Source organism: Oryza glaberrima, chromosome 6 (genome assembly GCF_000147395.1).
Source record: "Oryza glaberrima chromosome 6, OglaRS2, whole genome shotgun sequence".
NCBI classification, from domain to species: domain Eukaryota; kingdom Viridiplantae; phylum Streptophyta; class Magnoliopsida; order Poales; family Poaceae; genus Oryza; species Oryza glaberrima.
In genome coordinates, this window is record NC_068331.1 from 29,121,984 (window position 1) to 29,135,993 (window position 14,010).

The 14,010-nt window shown below is 40.4% G+C and overlaps 1 protein-coding gene across 2 annotated transcripts; it reads left to right on the forward strand.

Moving 5' to 3' along the window:
- The first annotated feature begins 424 nt into the window (after positions 1 to 424).
- On the forward strand, positions 425 to 8,850 carry LOC127776440 (protein argonaute 1D). Of its 2 annotated transcripts, none has more exons than XM_052302802.1 (23): positions 425 to 641; positions 2,281 to 2,994; positions 3,093 to 3,301; positions 3,392 to 3,541; positions 3,640 to 3,773; positions 4,240 to 4,349; positions 4,604 to 4,710; positions 4,831 to 4,969; positions 5,095 to 5,211; positions 5,308 to 5,415; positions 5,611 to 5,682; positions 5,919 to 6,041; positions 6,173 to 6,338; positions 6,434 to 6,555; positions 6,635 to 6,772; positions 6,852 to 6,994; positions 7,086 to 7,148; positions 7,494 to 7,557; positions 7,625 to 7,760; positions 7,865 to 7,938; positions 8,027 to 8,121; positions 8,216 to 8,247; positions 8,360 to 8,850. In XM_052302802.1, exons 2-23 carry the CDS (start codon positions 2,374 to 2,376, stop codon positions 8,560 to 8,562), a joined length of 3,126 nt encoding a protein of 1,041 aa, XP_052158762.1. In that variant the 5' UTR covers positions 425 to 641; positions 2,281 to 2,373; the 3' UTR covers positions 8,563 to 8,850. The 2 variants fall into 2 exon arrangements, with proteins under 2 accessions (XP_052158762.1, XP_052158761.1); XM_052302801.1 differs by having other exon boundaries at positions 2,353 to 2,994.
- The last annotated feature ends 5,160 nt before the right edge of the window (positions 8,851 to 14,010 follow it).

Below are 14,010 nucleotides of genomic sequence, written 5' to 3' on the forward strand. Positions count from 1 at the left end.
ACCTCGATGAAGTATTAAATACATATTAAAAAATAACTAACTGCACAGTTTGTGACTAATTTGCAAGACGAATCTTTTAAGTCTAATTGCTCTATGATTTGACAATGTGTTGCTATAGTAAACATGTTGTAATAACGGATTAATTAGGTTTAATAAATTTGTCTCGCGGTTTACTAATGGATTCTATAATTAGTTTTTATATTAGTGTCTGAACACCTCATACGACACCCTATATAATACCCGACGTGACACGATAAAACTTTACACCCCGAATCTAAACTCGCCCTATGCAGATATTTTATGTCAATACTGTATGCATATATTAACATAAAATATCTCAGCAAGCAGGCAACCAACCAGAAATGAAATTACTACTGCAAATAATCTTGTTAAGTAGGAGTGGTAGTATATTAGATAGTGGTAGAAGCAGAGGTAAGCAGGGCAGAAAGTAGAAACAGGAGCACTGCATTACTGGTAGTGGGAGCGTAAAGCTCTCTCCTCTCTTCTTCTTCTTCTTCTTCTTCTTGGCGTTTTCCCTCATCTCCTTCTACTAGTACTAGTACATCACCCTCCCACTCTTCTTCATCTTCCGCCCAGCGAGGTTCGTCTGGATGTGAGCTGAATCTCTCCGTCTGCCCAAGGTGATCGCCAGTTCTTAGCTCCTCCCTCCTACCATCCAAGATGCTTCGATCTGTTTTCTCTTTCTTCATTTCTTTCCTTCAGTTGGTTTCCCGCTATCCTGCAACTTCTTTCTCGACTTCCCTTACTTTCAAACAAGAAAAATATCTCGAGTTTCTTGTGCTTTGATTACTGATTCCTTCGCTTCTCCCTTTCTGTTTGCTTATCGTCCAACAATGTAATGTGTTCGAGTTGATTTGCAACACCGACTTGCATATGAAATGCGCCTCTTTCTGTTTATTTTCTTCTTTCTTTGCTTTCTTCTTTTGAGTTGATTCTATCTTTCTTTACTTACATGCTGCGATTTTTCTTTTTAATCGACGTCTGTGAGACTACCTAAAAATATCCCGGTTTGTGAGTTGTTTTGTTGGGAAAAGGTTGGGCCTTTCCCTTCTATGCGCAGTGTTCAGTTTTCAGGATGTTCCTGTTCTTCCGTTATCCTTTGTTCTATGGCAACATAAACATATCCTATGCACACAGGCCCTCACGTGTACGACGCAATTTGCATGTGTATTTGCGTTCGGCTTTGCTACTTTCCTTCTAGACTAAAAAAGAATGTCCGCGGAAGGGAATAGTCTACGTGGCCCGGGGTAGTCTTTCAACGTGTAGACACGTGCACACCAACTAAAAAATGTCACCAAAAAATCTAGAAAAAATCATACACATACTTTCAATTATATTACACCTAGGGTTAAAATCTTAACATCAAATTCATTATATTTTAGCCGTAACAAAAAAAAACAAAAAATCTGACAGTTTTAAGGTTGCAATTTTGTCAGAATTTTATCTTTTTTGTTATTCTCTATGTAGAATGAATTTGAAGATGCGACTTTGCACGTAGATGTAATACTATTATAAGTACATGTATGAATTTTCCTAGAATTTTTTGTGATAATTTTTAGTTGGTGTACACGGTGTGTACACGCGAGTGCCTGTGTGCATAGGATACGCTCCCTTGTTCTATCCCTGCTAATACCCTAGTGGTAAAACGCATTGATATGCGGAAATGTTCCACATTTTTATTGTTTTTTCTATGAAAGACGTGATCTTCGGCGTTTAAAAGCCCTGCCTTATCTGGTTCTTACTTTTCTTATATACTCTATTTTCCCAACATAACAGTGTTCTTCGATCTCTTCACATGTTTGAGCCATTGGTAAAACTGAATGTACTTGAGTGTTTAATTTGGCTAGTTCAATATGCAGAACTCTCTTGTTTGATCTTAAAAAAAGCTCGATCAGTTTGTTAGGTTTGCTTCTTTCTCTCTCTGGTTTTAAGCCATTTGGTGGGTGTGTGCTTTATGGTGAGCCTACTGTCGTGTTCTCCACTTCTTCAACTCCTGTTTTAATTTGTTTACCTTTACCATCCTGTTAGTTCCTCTGTAAATTGTTTCTATTCCTGATTAATTAGTTCATGCTCCGTGCGTCCGAAGCATATATATTCTCCGATGCTATCCGAGCTAAGTCTAGATAGATGGTATATATTCTTACAAACAACACCGTGTTGAACCTAAACACTGGAGTAATAAACAAGTAGTATTTGATATTGACCTCGTTAGCTTGCCTTTGTAATTTACCAACAACCTGTATAATGTCTGGACTGCAGCTGTATAGATTTTGTGAATATGAAGTTGTCTGGATTATGGTAAGAAGTCGACTTAACTCTCCTTTGTGGCAGTTGATTGAGTTGGTCGACTGAATGGGATCAAGGAGACCAAGACTGCCTGGGTTTGGTGAGGACTGTGAGCCTCGTGGTGGTGGGAGAGGAGGAGGAGGAGGAGGTGGCCGTGGCCGTGGCAGCTACTACCCACAGGCACAGCAATACCACCCACAAGGACATGGTGGCCGTGGAGGAGCAGGCTACTACCATGGTGCTGCTCCTCAACCTCGCGGCGCAATGGTGGTGCAGCAATGGCGTCCTGCTACTGCTGCTGCTGAGCATTTGGGCCATCAACAGCCCTACAACAGCAGTGTGAGACCACAGCACTATTATGGTCCGTCTGCCATAGCTCCCGAGCTGCGCCAAGCAATGGATGCTCCACATGAGCCTCCTGCCAATGTCTCCTCACCAGAAGCAGCCTCTCCGGAGGCATCATCACCACGGTCTCTTGCTCTTGAGGTCACAGAGCAGCTTCAGGACTTGTCTGTGCAGTACCAATTAAGTGAGAGCCAGGAAGAGATTGTCCAACATGTTCCTGTGTCCACCAAATCATTTAAATTTCCTCACCGCCCTGGAAGTGGGAGTATTGGAACCAGATGTTTAGTGAAGGCGAATCACTTCTTTGCTCAACTGCCAGACAAGGATCTTCATCAGTATGACGTGCGTTTGTTTTTCCATGCCACATTCCTCCTTGCTCCTCCTACATGTTTTTCAATCTCTCAGTTTTTATTTGCCACCTTGTGGTTCATCTTTGACAGGTTTCAATCACCCCGGAGCTTACATCACGAATTCGGAGCCGTGCTGTGTTGGAAGAGTTGGTGAGACTGCACAAGATGTCATACTTGGGAGGACGTCTTCCAGCCTATGATGGTAGGAAGAGCCTTTACACGGCCGGTCCATTGCCGTTTACTTCAAAAGAATTTTGCATCTCTTTGCTTGAGGAAGATGATGGTTCTGGTTCGGAGAGGTGTGCCCCTATTCCTTTTTTGATCACCATGATATTCTAGTACCAGGGCAAATCATCTTGTATATTCTGACTCTTCTTTCTATGATCTAGGCGTCAGAAAACATATAACGTGGTGATTAAGTTTGCTGCAAGAGCTGATCTTCACCGTCTTGAGCAATTTCTAGCTGGAAGGCAGGCAGAGGCTCCCCAGGAGGCCTTGCAAGTTCTTGATATTGTCTTGCGAGAGTTGCCAACAGCAAGGTAGATTTCTTTGAAACATTACGTAGAATGTATATTCAGATAATAGGAGAATCAATCCAAACTATTGAGTCATCCTTCCAATCCCATTTTTCTTACAGATATGCACCCTTTGGTCGATCCTTCTTCTCTCCTGACCTGGGGAGGAGACGATCCCTCGGTGAGGGACTAGAAACCTGGCGTGGGTTTTATCAGAGCATTCGTCCTACTCAAATGGGCTTGTCACTGAATATTGGTAAAACTCTCTCTGTTTCTGTCGCATGATCTTTCTCATGAATCATGAATATGGGTATGATCTTGTGCATATGTGCATTTATGTTTGTATGTAATAATACATTGAAGACCCCAGTCAAAAAAAAAAAACATTGAAGACTCATGGAACCAGCAATAAAGTAGCCTGGTTTTCATAAATCCTTTGCCTTAAAACATCAGGCTGAGGCCAACTGGTCTGTCCAATTTTTTTTATCCTATCACCAATGCCATGTTTGCTGCACATTTCTGAATTTGAAAAACTTAGCTTTGATTTTTTTCCCCAGGCTTATGATCATGTCATGAAGGATCTCATGTACATAAAATTTACATGTTAACTCATAAATATCAATCTTGAACTTTAAACAGAGATGCCTTTGTATATTAGTACTCTTACTTTTTGAACATTTTGCCCTCAATTTATATCTTCTTTTCTTTTCCTGCCTTTTCAGATATGTCGGCAACTGCTTTCTTTGAGCCGTTACCAGTCATAGATTTTGTCATACAGCTTTTAAATACTGACATCCGCTCGAGGCCCTTATCAGATGCTGAGCGTGTCAAGGTATGCTGGTGATCCTGTTTTACTCATCTTTACCTTTTATTTCATTGGAAGAGCTATTCCTCAAATGAACTCAGTATATTTGTTGTAATACAGAAGATATACAGATAATTATTGCATCTGTTCCCAATGATTAATCTTTAGTTTCAACGGCTTTGTTTTGTCTTATGTTTTTGAATCATATGTCTAGCTTATTTGTATATCATTTTTGTCAACTAATTAAATAACGAATTTTATGTTATTATGCAACACCCTAGATCAAGAAGGCCTTAAGAGGAGTGAAGGTAGAAGTTACTCACCGTGGCAACATGCGCCGGAAGTATCGGATATCTGGTTTAACATCTCAGGCAACTCGGGAACTGACGTATTGATCTCTCTCTCTTTTTGTTCATAACAAATGCTATTTGCCTTTTAAGTCACTAGTAGATGGCAATCCTATGCCACTATTATTGTCTTCCTGAAATTAATGTTCATTTTGCCACAGTTTTCCTGTTGATCAAGGAGGCACAGTGAAATCTGTTGTACAATATTTTCAAGAGACATATGGATTTGCGATCCAGCATACCTATCTTCCTTGTCTGCAAGTTGGCAATCAGCAGCGTCCAAATTACCTACCAATGGAGGTTAGCTAGCAAAGCTCTATGATATTGTTCTGTTTCCTTGTTTAACTTGTCCTGCCAAAATTTTCAATTCTATTTTTTTTTTGGAAGGGGGGGGGGGTGCATACTTAACTTTTATGCTTATTCAGGTCTGCAAAATAGTGGAAGGACAGAGGTACTCCAAGAGACTGAACCAGAATCAGATAAGGGCTCTTTTAGAGGAGACATGTCAGCGCCCACACGATAGGGAGCGTGACATAATTCAGGTATGTCACACCTTGCATAGAATTATGACGCTCTACCATTGTACGTGTAAGTTCACATGCTTACATAAAAAAACATTTTCTTTTGTGTGTATGCAGATGGTGAATCACAACTCCTACCATGAAGATCCTTATGCAAAGGAGTTTGGCATTAAGATCAGCGAGCGTCTGGCCTCGGTTGAGGCACGGATTTTACCTGCCCCTCGGGTAGGTGGAAACCAATTCATGTAGAAACAATGGTTTTTCAAGTTCATTTTTATCATGTTGTCACCCTTTTCTGGATGGATGAAGCATAGCTTCAATGGTCAAATGAGAAGGCACATAAAAAAATTGGATGATTAACATCGCTTCAAACTCCTTTTAACATTTTTAACCTCGCAATCCTCCTATTTGTTCATGCAGCTCAAGTATAATGAGACTGGCAGAGAGAAGGATTGCTTGCCTAGAGTTGGTCAGTGGAATATGATGAACAAGGTAGTGATAATACTTAATGCATAAGTAGTGGCTAGTTTTTACAAATCATTATGTTCATTTTTTTTTACAGCTTTTGAACTTTGTCTGCATTGCACATACTTTATGACACTCATATGGCAATGTTGATTGTGCTTACTCTAGTCCTAGCTATTATATTTTGTTTCTTAAGTTTGGTTAATCAAATAGGTGTTCCTGTTTTATCTCAAACCTTATCATTTTCATTTCTCGCTATCCAGAAAATGGTAAATGGTGGTAGAGTCAGGAGCTGGATATGTGTCAATTTTGCTCGAAATGTGCAAGAGAATGTTGCTAGTGGATTTTGTCGTGAACTGGCCCGCATGTGCCAGGCCTCAGGAATGGCAAGTATCCCTTAATGCTTCCAGATGCATTTGCCCATTGACATACAGAAGCATCTATATAGTGCATTCAATTTTACATCATTTAGACATTTACTTGTGTACAGTAGTAACTGTTTTACAAGCAATTGTAGGACTTTGCTTTGGAGCCTGTTCTTCCATCTATGTATGCACGTCCTGATCAAGTGGAACGAGCTCTGAAAGCCAGGTTCCATGATGCAATGAACATACTTGGGCCACAGCACAAGGAGCTCGATTTACTTATCGGACTGCTTCCTGATAACAATGGTTCTCTTTATGGTATATAAATTTGCAACTCTGAATGGTTAACTTGTATTGATTTATGTCCTATTGTGCTCAAAATTCAAGTCAAATGCTGACTCTGTTGGTATCAGGTGATTTGAAGCGTATATGCGAAATTGACCTTGGATTGGTTTCCCAGTGCTGTTGCACAAAGCAAGTGTTTAAAATGAACAAACAAATCCTAGCAAATCTTGCTCTGAAGATAAATGTGAAGGTTGGTGGTCTAGTGATATCTCTACTCATCTTTGTATGGATTCCTTCAGGTTTTGTGTAACATAAATTTTATCTTATAGGTTGGGGGAAGGAACACTGTACTGGTTGATGCAGTGTCGAGACGCATTCCGTTGGTAACTGACAGGCCTACTATTATATTCGGTGCTGATGTCACCCATCCTCACCCTGGCGAAGATAGCAGCCCATCCATTGCTGCTGTAAGTTGAACAAGCTAATGCTTTATATTTAGTGACCATTCTTGTCAAAATCTGCGAACAAATGTATGTTGCCCTGCAGGTTGTGGCCTCCCAAGATTGGCCTGAAGTGACAAAGTATGCTGGTTTAGTTTCTGCTCAATCTCACAGACAAGAGTTAATAGATGATCTGTATAACATCACGCATGATCCTCATAGAGGGCCCATCTGCGGTGGAATGGTCAGGTATATGCCCATGCCACACTCAACATCTCTCCTCTCTGTGTCCTATTTCTTTTTAGCACAAAGTATTAATTGGTGATGTCCACATTTTCAGGGAACTTCTTATATCCTTCAAAAGATCAACTGGTCAAAAGCCTCAACGGATAATATTCTATAGGTATGTTCTTGCATAAATTACCACTCAAGCTTGTCTGAGCCAAGCTGATTCTTCAAATACTTAGCGGTTTCAGGCTGACTACTGGAAATCCTTGGCGGTAGTAGGTTGTTGAATCTCAGCAGTCTTTGATGCTTGACTGAGCCAATATGATTCTTGACATTTTATTATTTGAGGCTCACTGGAGCCATGAAATCAAAACAAGTTAATTTCCCTATGCAGAAAACTTGAGCTGAAGGCCATGTTTGTTTTCTGGTTGATTTTTATCATGGAGTTTAGGGTTGAGTTTGATTAGAAAAGCCGCATCAGTACACTTAAGTATAAAGCTGAAGTTTTGCCTTTTCACAGGGATGGTGTTAGTGAAGGGCAATTTTACCAGGTTCTATTGCATGAGCTTGATGCAATCCGAAAGGTAAAACTTTCCCCTATTTTTCAGACTTTATGACTTCTCTTAATCTTTGTGTCTTGCTCCCTCTCAGGCTTGTGCATCACTCGAAGCAAATTACCAACCGCAGGTGACTTTCATTGTGGTTCAGAAGCGCCACCACACGAGATTATTTGCACACAACCACAATGATCAGAATTCAGTCGACAGGAGTGGGAACATATTGCCTGGTGAGTATTGTTCTTCTGTCGTTATTATGCAGGTTGGCTATAGCTTCGGGTTTGCTAGTGTCGCTGTTTATGGAGTTGTCGTTGATTCTTCATTTGCATTGCAGGTACTGTTGTTGACTCCAAGATTTGCCATCCTACGGAGTTTGACTTCTTCTTGTGCAGCCATGCTGGAATCAAGGTAAACAACAATGAGAGACATTCTACCATCTATCATCATAATATACACAAGTTGAGAATTGAAATGATGAACTCCCATCTCTCCGTAGGGCACAAGCCGTCCCGCTCATTACCACGTCCTGTGGGATGAAAACAACTTCACAGCTGATGCGTTGCAGACCCTCACCAACAACCTCTGTTACACGTAAGTTTTTCTTTACCCCATGATCAGTTGTTCTCAGGGGCTTGAACGAGGAACAGTCTCTCTCTCTCTTAACTTGCAATCACTTGTTGTGCAGTTATGCGAGGTGCACACGATCCGTATCTATTGGTAAGTGACAGTTGCTGCGAAATCTTTTCCATGCATAATTAATTAATAAATAAATATGTTGGGAGTAAGAGATTTGTGGTGGCTGAATTAACAACCAATTTTGCTGTTGCAGTTCCACCAGCATACTATGCTCATCTGGCGGCGTTCAGAGCCCGTTTCTACATGGAGCCAGATAGCTCGGACAGTGGTTCAATGGCGAGTGGTCGTGGAGGAGGTTCGTCTACATCGCGCAGCACTCGTGCTGCAGGTGGTGGAGCCGTCAGGCCCCTTCCTGCACTCAAGGACAGCGTCAAGAATGTCATGTTCTACTGTTAGAATTCTACTACTGCTTCGCTTGGCTACTACTATCAGTTAGCCTTCAAATTGCCTCCCATTTGATTGCACTTAGTTGTTCATCATGGGAAGCCTCAAATAAGAAGTATGCAAGACTTCTGAAGCCACATGCTATCATGTTGTGTGTTTCTGGGACACCATTCTATTTCACATTATCTGTAGACTCTATCCCACTATTTCATAAAAGCTGGGCTTCCCCTGGCTCTATTTGTACTCTAATTCGTATGGACCTGTTTCATCATTTCAAAATGGTCAATTGTCTTGTTTGCATTTGGATTTTCGAAATGGTTCTTTCCTGGTTTCTATTTCCATTTTTTTTGCTAGTTAAGTGAATTGGATGTCTTTGTTATGAACTTTTTCTTAAATAACGGTTCGGTTGGGGTTCAGTTCAGATAGCCCTGCAGATGACATAAAAAAACAGTCTGCAATGTGTACAGGTAGTCAAGATACCCACAAACGCCTGTTGTGTGCTTGTGATAATGAAGTGTGTATGCTCTATAAGTTTGTAATTCTCCGTTTCTAAATATTATACGCCGTTGATTTTTTAAAATTTTAAAATATATTTGATCGTTCATCTTATTCAAAAAAAAATTAAGTAATTATTAATTCTTTTTCTATCATTTGATTCATTGGTAAATATACTTATATGTATACATATAGTTTTATATATTTCACAAAAGTTTTTAATAAGACGAACGGTCAAACGTATGCTTAAAAAGTTAACGGTGTCAAAAGAAATGGAGGGAGTAAGAAGTAGGATACCGGATAAGTTTGGGACAGATAAGCAACTAACCAATTGTATATGATAAAATCAGTTAGATGGACTGAAGACAACAGTTCAGAAACTGCAGCAATTAAGTGTGGCACCTCGGAGGCTTAAAGAGCTACCATAAGATCCAAGCACACAGCCCTAAAATAGAAAAGAAGAATTGTTGTTAATGTAAAATCAAAGGTGTTTTTGATTGTTATTTTGTGATGAACAATTGGCATTGGAGATTATTGGTTTTGATATTTGGAATTTATTTACGAAGTGGTTTTGGAGATAATTGGATTTACAGGTGAATTACAGGTGCTATTATTTTATGGACCGATTAGACCAGGCAAGGGTTGCCGGTCAGACCGGCGGTATGCGTGCGGTCAGACCGGCCAGCCCGCGGTCTGATCGGCCGACTCTGTGTCGGTTTCGGTTTTGGGTTGTTTGTTTGGATATCCGTGATTGTTTCATTGTTTTGACTTCTAGATGGATACTATACGTATGTAATACTGTTGTTTGCTACTCATGAGTCAAGTTGGAGATAGCTTGATCTCGGAATATGGTTTCTTTGTTTGTTCTATGTGTAGGTGACTCGATGCCTCGGGAGAGTATTTGCGGTGATGGACCGGGAGTCGACTTGGGGATAAGACGACATCCGTGTTGGTCAGAGATCATGCGGGATACTTAGGCTAGAGTTGATGCACGTGGTTGGTGAAGATTCCATATGGCATATGATGGAGGTATTGTATGCGTATGGGATGCGGAGTCGAATTTGGAAGGAGTCCAAATTTGGTATGATTGGTTATGTAAAATTTGTGTCTTGTACTAGAGGGTTTCCTAAGGTGTTTAGGACTTCTAGTATGAATTTGGTTCGTGGCTTTAGGCTGCCTACCTCGGGTATAAATAGAGGGGGAGTGTGAGGCTTCCCGGTATCGCTTTTGAGAGCAATTGAGTTGAGAGTTGAGTTAGGGTTTCGAGTTTAGTCGAAATTTTTGTAAGAAGTGCTGTTGGTGTACTTTGTAAACACAGAGAGAATCAATAAAGTCGTTATCCACTTTAAGAGTTCTTCGATTTGTGTTTCACCGGGTTTCAGCGGTCTAACCGGTGGCGCACCGGTGGTCAGACCGGCGGCGGCGACAGGCGCAGGCAGGCAACTTCAGCAGTCGGACCGATCGATCTACACCGGTCAGACCGACGGCACAGGTGCGGTCAGACCGGCAGATCAATCTCGGTCAGACCGATCTTCATCGAATTCGATGGTAACTTTTATTTCCGCTAAAAGTTTTCAGTTTTTGGGTATACCAACCATTCACCCCCCCTCTAGTTGGCTTAGTTGTTGTGATTCGATCCTACAGTTAAGGCCTCACCGTTTGGTCTAAAAAGAATCAGCCGTTGCCAAAATTTGTTGTAAAACATAATTTTTGAAGTTAAATTTAGGGCATTTTCAATGTAATTTCTTTTCCAGCAATGACTTTTAAGCCAGTAATTATTGTAGTCACTAATAAATCGTTTTGGATTGCTACCAAAGCTTAGCCCTACCAATATTTTGGTAGTTCATATAGTACATGTGCTTGTGCTTGGTTTGGATTAAAACCAAATTATTGGTAATGCCCATGCTAGATTTGGCATCAATCTAGAATAATCTTCACTAGAATTCATATTGGCATCAATCTAGAATAATCTTCACAAGAATTCATATGTTGGCTTTATATTGGTAGCAAGCCAAATACAACTTTGCCCTGCCAAAAAATTGGTAGTGCCAAAACTCTACCAAAAAATGGTATGGTAGCAATCCAAATAGACCCATAATCAACTCTTGGCCAACCGATGGGGCTCTTAGTATCCTATTACGGCGGGTGCGGTGTGATTGGTGAGGTATAATAGTACAGGACAAATGGTGGTTGGCACCATCGGAAGGAACACAATTTCCATTTTTAGGTACAATGCAGGATGAAATTGGAAATTGTTTAGGCAGTTAAATTTATACTATTTATGTTAGTTGGGAAGAAATTGTTTAACAAGAGATGATGGTTAGCGAAAGTAAAAAAAAAAAGGAAAAGGAAAGAATTAAGGGGGTTCCCCACTCCCCAGCCAATATCAATATGAAGAAGAAAGGTAAAGCAATTTGGAAGCAGTGTTGGGATGTTATTCCTGCTGTTGGTATGAATGAAGTAAAGAAGTAAATAGTACTAGACTAGTAAGTACGAGGAGGCAAGGCAAGTGAACTAACGGATGAATTGGAGTCGTCGTTGGCGGAGGAGAGTGGGAGTGGCATATGCCTCCTTAATCTCAAGTAACCCAAGCTAGGAAGGAAGGCAAGCCTTAGGTAGGGATTGGGGCTTGCTTAAGGAAGTTGGGGTAAGGGGGCTGCTAGTGGTAGGAGGAGGAGGAGGGGCATTTGCATTTGGAGCAAAGCAAAGGTCCGCCATCGCCATTGCTGCCCACCGAAAGGAAGGGAGCAGCAAGTCATTGAGAGCTCTCCGACTTCCAAGTTCCAACCTTCACACTTCAGAGAAGAGGCCTGGCCCATTTTCATACCCCCATACATATAACGAAGCCAATAACGTTTGGCATTACTCCATAATCTTTTATCTTTACCTATTATAAAAAATAAAAGCTGGCTTCCAAACAAATTTTAATTTGTCCGTCTTCTATGCCTCGAGTGATCTGTCACTTTGTCTCCCACGCAAAACACACCCTCGCAGTTCTGATGTGATCGGATATTTGTTTTCTACATGTTCCTGAGAAGTCTTCCAAATTTATGTTGCTTTGATTGAGTCGGACACTGTTTTCTTAAAAGAACAAATCTCCATACACCATAATCCCATTTGGAAATCAAAAGGCTGACAAGCAACAAATCCATATACCCGCAGTCCTCCCCTCCGCCACCTCCCTTCACCTGACCTCTCAATCTGCTTTTTTACCTATGTTCTCCTGTCCACGGGTTCTCGATATATTCCTTTGCTAATATCCACCAAGTTGAAGACATCCTTTCAAAGCGTCACAAATTATAAATCAATTTAATAGTACGCATGACAAAATTTAATTTGTGCATATATAATCTTTATAAAAAAGCTAAGATATAAGGATTATTAGAAGAGAAGGTGGAAAAGAAGATGGTCGCATATGCCTGACATTTTAGAGTTAGAAGAAGAGAAGGTAGAAAAGAAGATGGTGTGATCGATTGATTGTGCAAAGGGCATGGTGCCCTAAGTTACTTGTGTTGGTGACACGCGCATGATTTATGTATATCATGGGTATACATGAACTAGCACCGCATGTTAATTAATATATTAGTAGCCTATGATTGCACAATCCTTAAGGCCTTGAAGGAGAGGGAGACAGTGAATCTTGAGAAAACTATCCTAGTACAGATCATTGCGTATCAAAGTCTGCGATACCATCGAAAGCTATGGAAGTTGTCCGGTTTTACGAAACCGTTAGAGATAAGGATGTGAAAATCGAATGGTTTTGGTTGGTTTTCGTACAAAGTTGATCAAAAGTGTTTCTGTCCAGCTAACAGATATTAGTTTCCAACCCAAAGAAAACAACAATATAAACCCTAGTAGGCTCTATAGGCTGTCTTCTTCCCTCAAGGTTTCCAACCTCACCTCTCTCGTTTTTATTGTGCACGCTTCTCTCAAACTGCTAATCGTGCTTTTTTTTTTGCAAAAAGTTTCTATACAAAAGTTGTTGTAATCCATTTTCTAAAACTTTTAAGCTAATTTATAATTAATCATGTATTAATTTATCGCTCTATTTTAGGTGTGAATGGAAGGGATTCCCGGAGGGGTTGCTACCCCTCCAAAAGAAGAGAGCCGTAGTCTATTAGCAGCAGAGACCAGACAAGGCATGTGATGTGGTGGCACGGGCATAGTTGGTTCCCATCTTCCAACCCAACAACAGATCAAAGTAGCGATGCGTGCATTCATGTGCTCAACAACAAGCACAGGCACTCAGCAATGCCATGTCCATGTGCATGTGCGTGCGTACGTGCTCTGCTGTCTTCTTCTTAATTGTTCCTTCACTTTTTACTCTATCGTCTGCTAGAGTAGAGTATAGTGTGTGTACATATTCAGATGCAACAACCTTCCCTCCCTCTCCACCTGCTTGATTGATTACTTTAAGAGAATTATTATGTAAACGATCTAACTGTTTGACTCACATGTGACTGAATTTGATCAATGATTATAAACGACTACAATGTATATGAATATGATCTCTTATTTTGATTGATCTACGGTTGCATGTCTCTAGTTATACAACTGGGTGCGTATAGCAATACTCTTTAATACTACCCCTTCATGCTATTACTACTGCTGATGTTTCTTGCGGTTTCATATAATTGTCACTAGATACTTTTTAATGTTGAGTGCTCGTCCTTTTTACTTATGAAGTTATATATTCTTCGTATAGGTATACTATATTAGCAATGCATATTGTGTCACAAATATAGTATATCATATAGCTTTAATTAAGAATAAATAAATTGTTTATAGTAAAAGTTGAAATACACATGACCAACGGTGACAAGTAAATGAGCACATAGCTAGCTAGGGATTAATCTACTAGCTAGTACGTACAATTGGGCATTACTAATTGAAGCTGCTGCTACCACTAAGATTGCAATTGATCGGTGATGGTCCGCGCGGCTGGGACAGTGGTCAAGATCCATG

Bases quoted from the DNA above. Each gene is read 5' to 3' on its own strand.
- LOC127776440 (XM_052302802.1), top strand. From the start codon at position 2,374: ATGGGATCAAGGAGACCAAGACTGCCTGGGTTTGGTGAGGACTGTGAG. The intron at 3,302-3,391 runs GTGTGCCCCTAT...TCTATGATCTAG, and splicing joins GATGGTTCTGGTTCGGAGAG to GCGTCAGAAAACATATAACG. The intron at 4,711-4,830 runs GTATTGATCTCT...ATTTTGCCACAG, and splicing joins CAGGCAACTCGGGAACTGAC to TTTTCCTGTTGATCAAGGAG.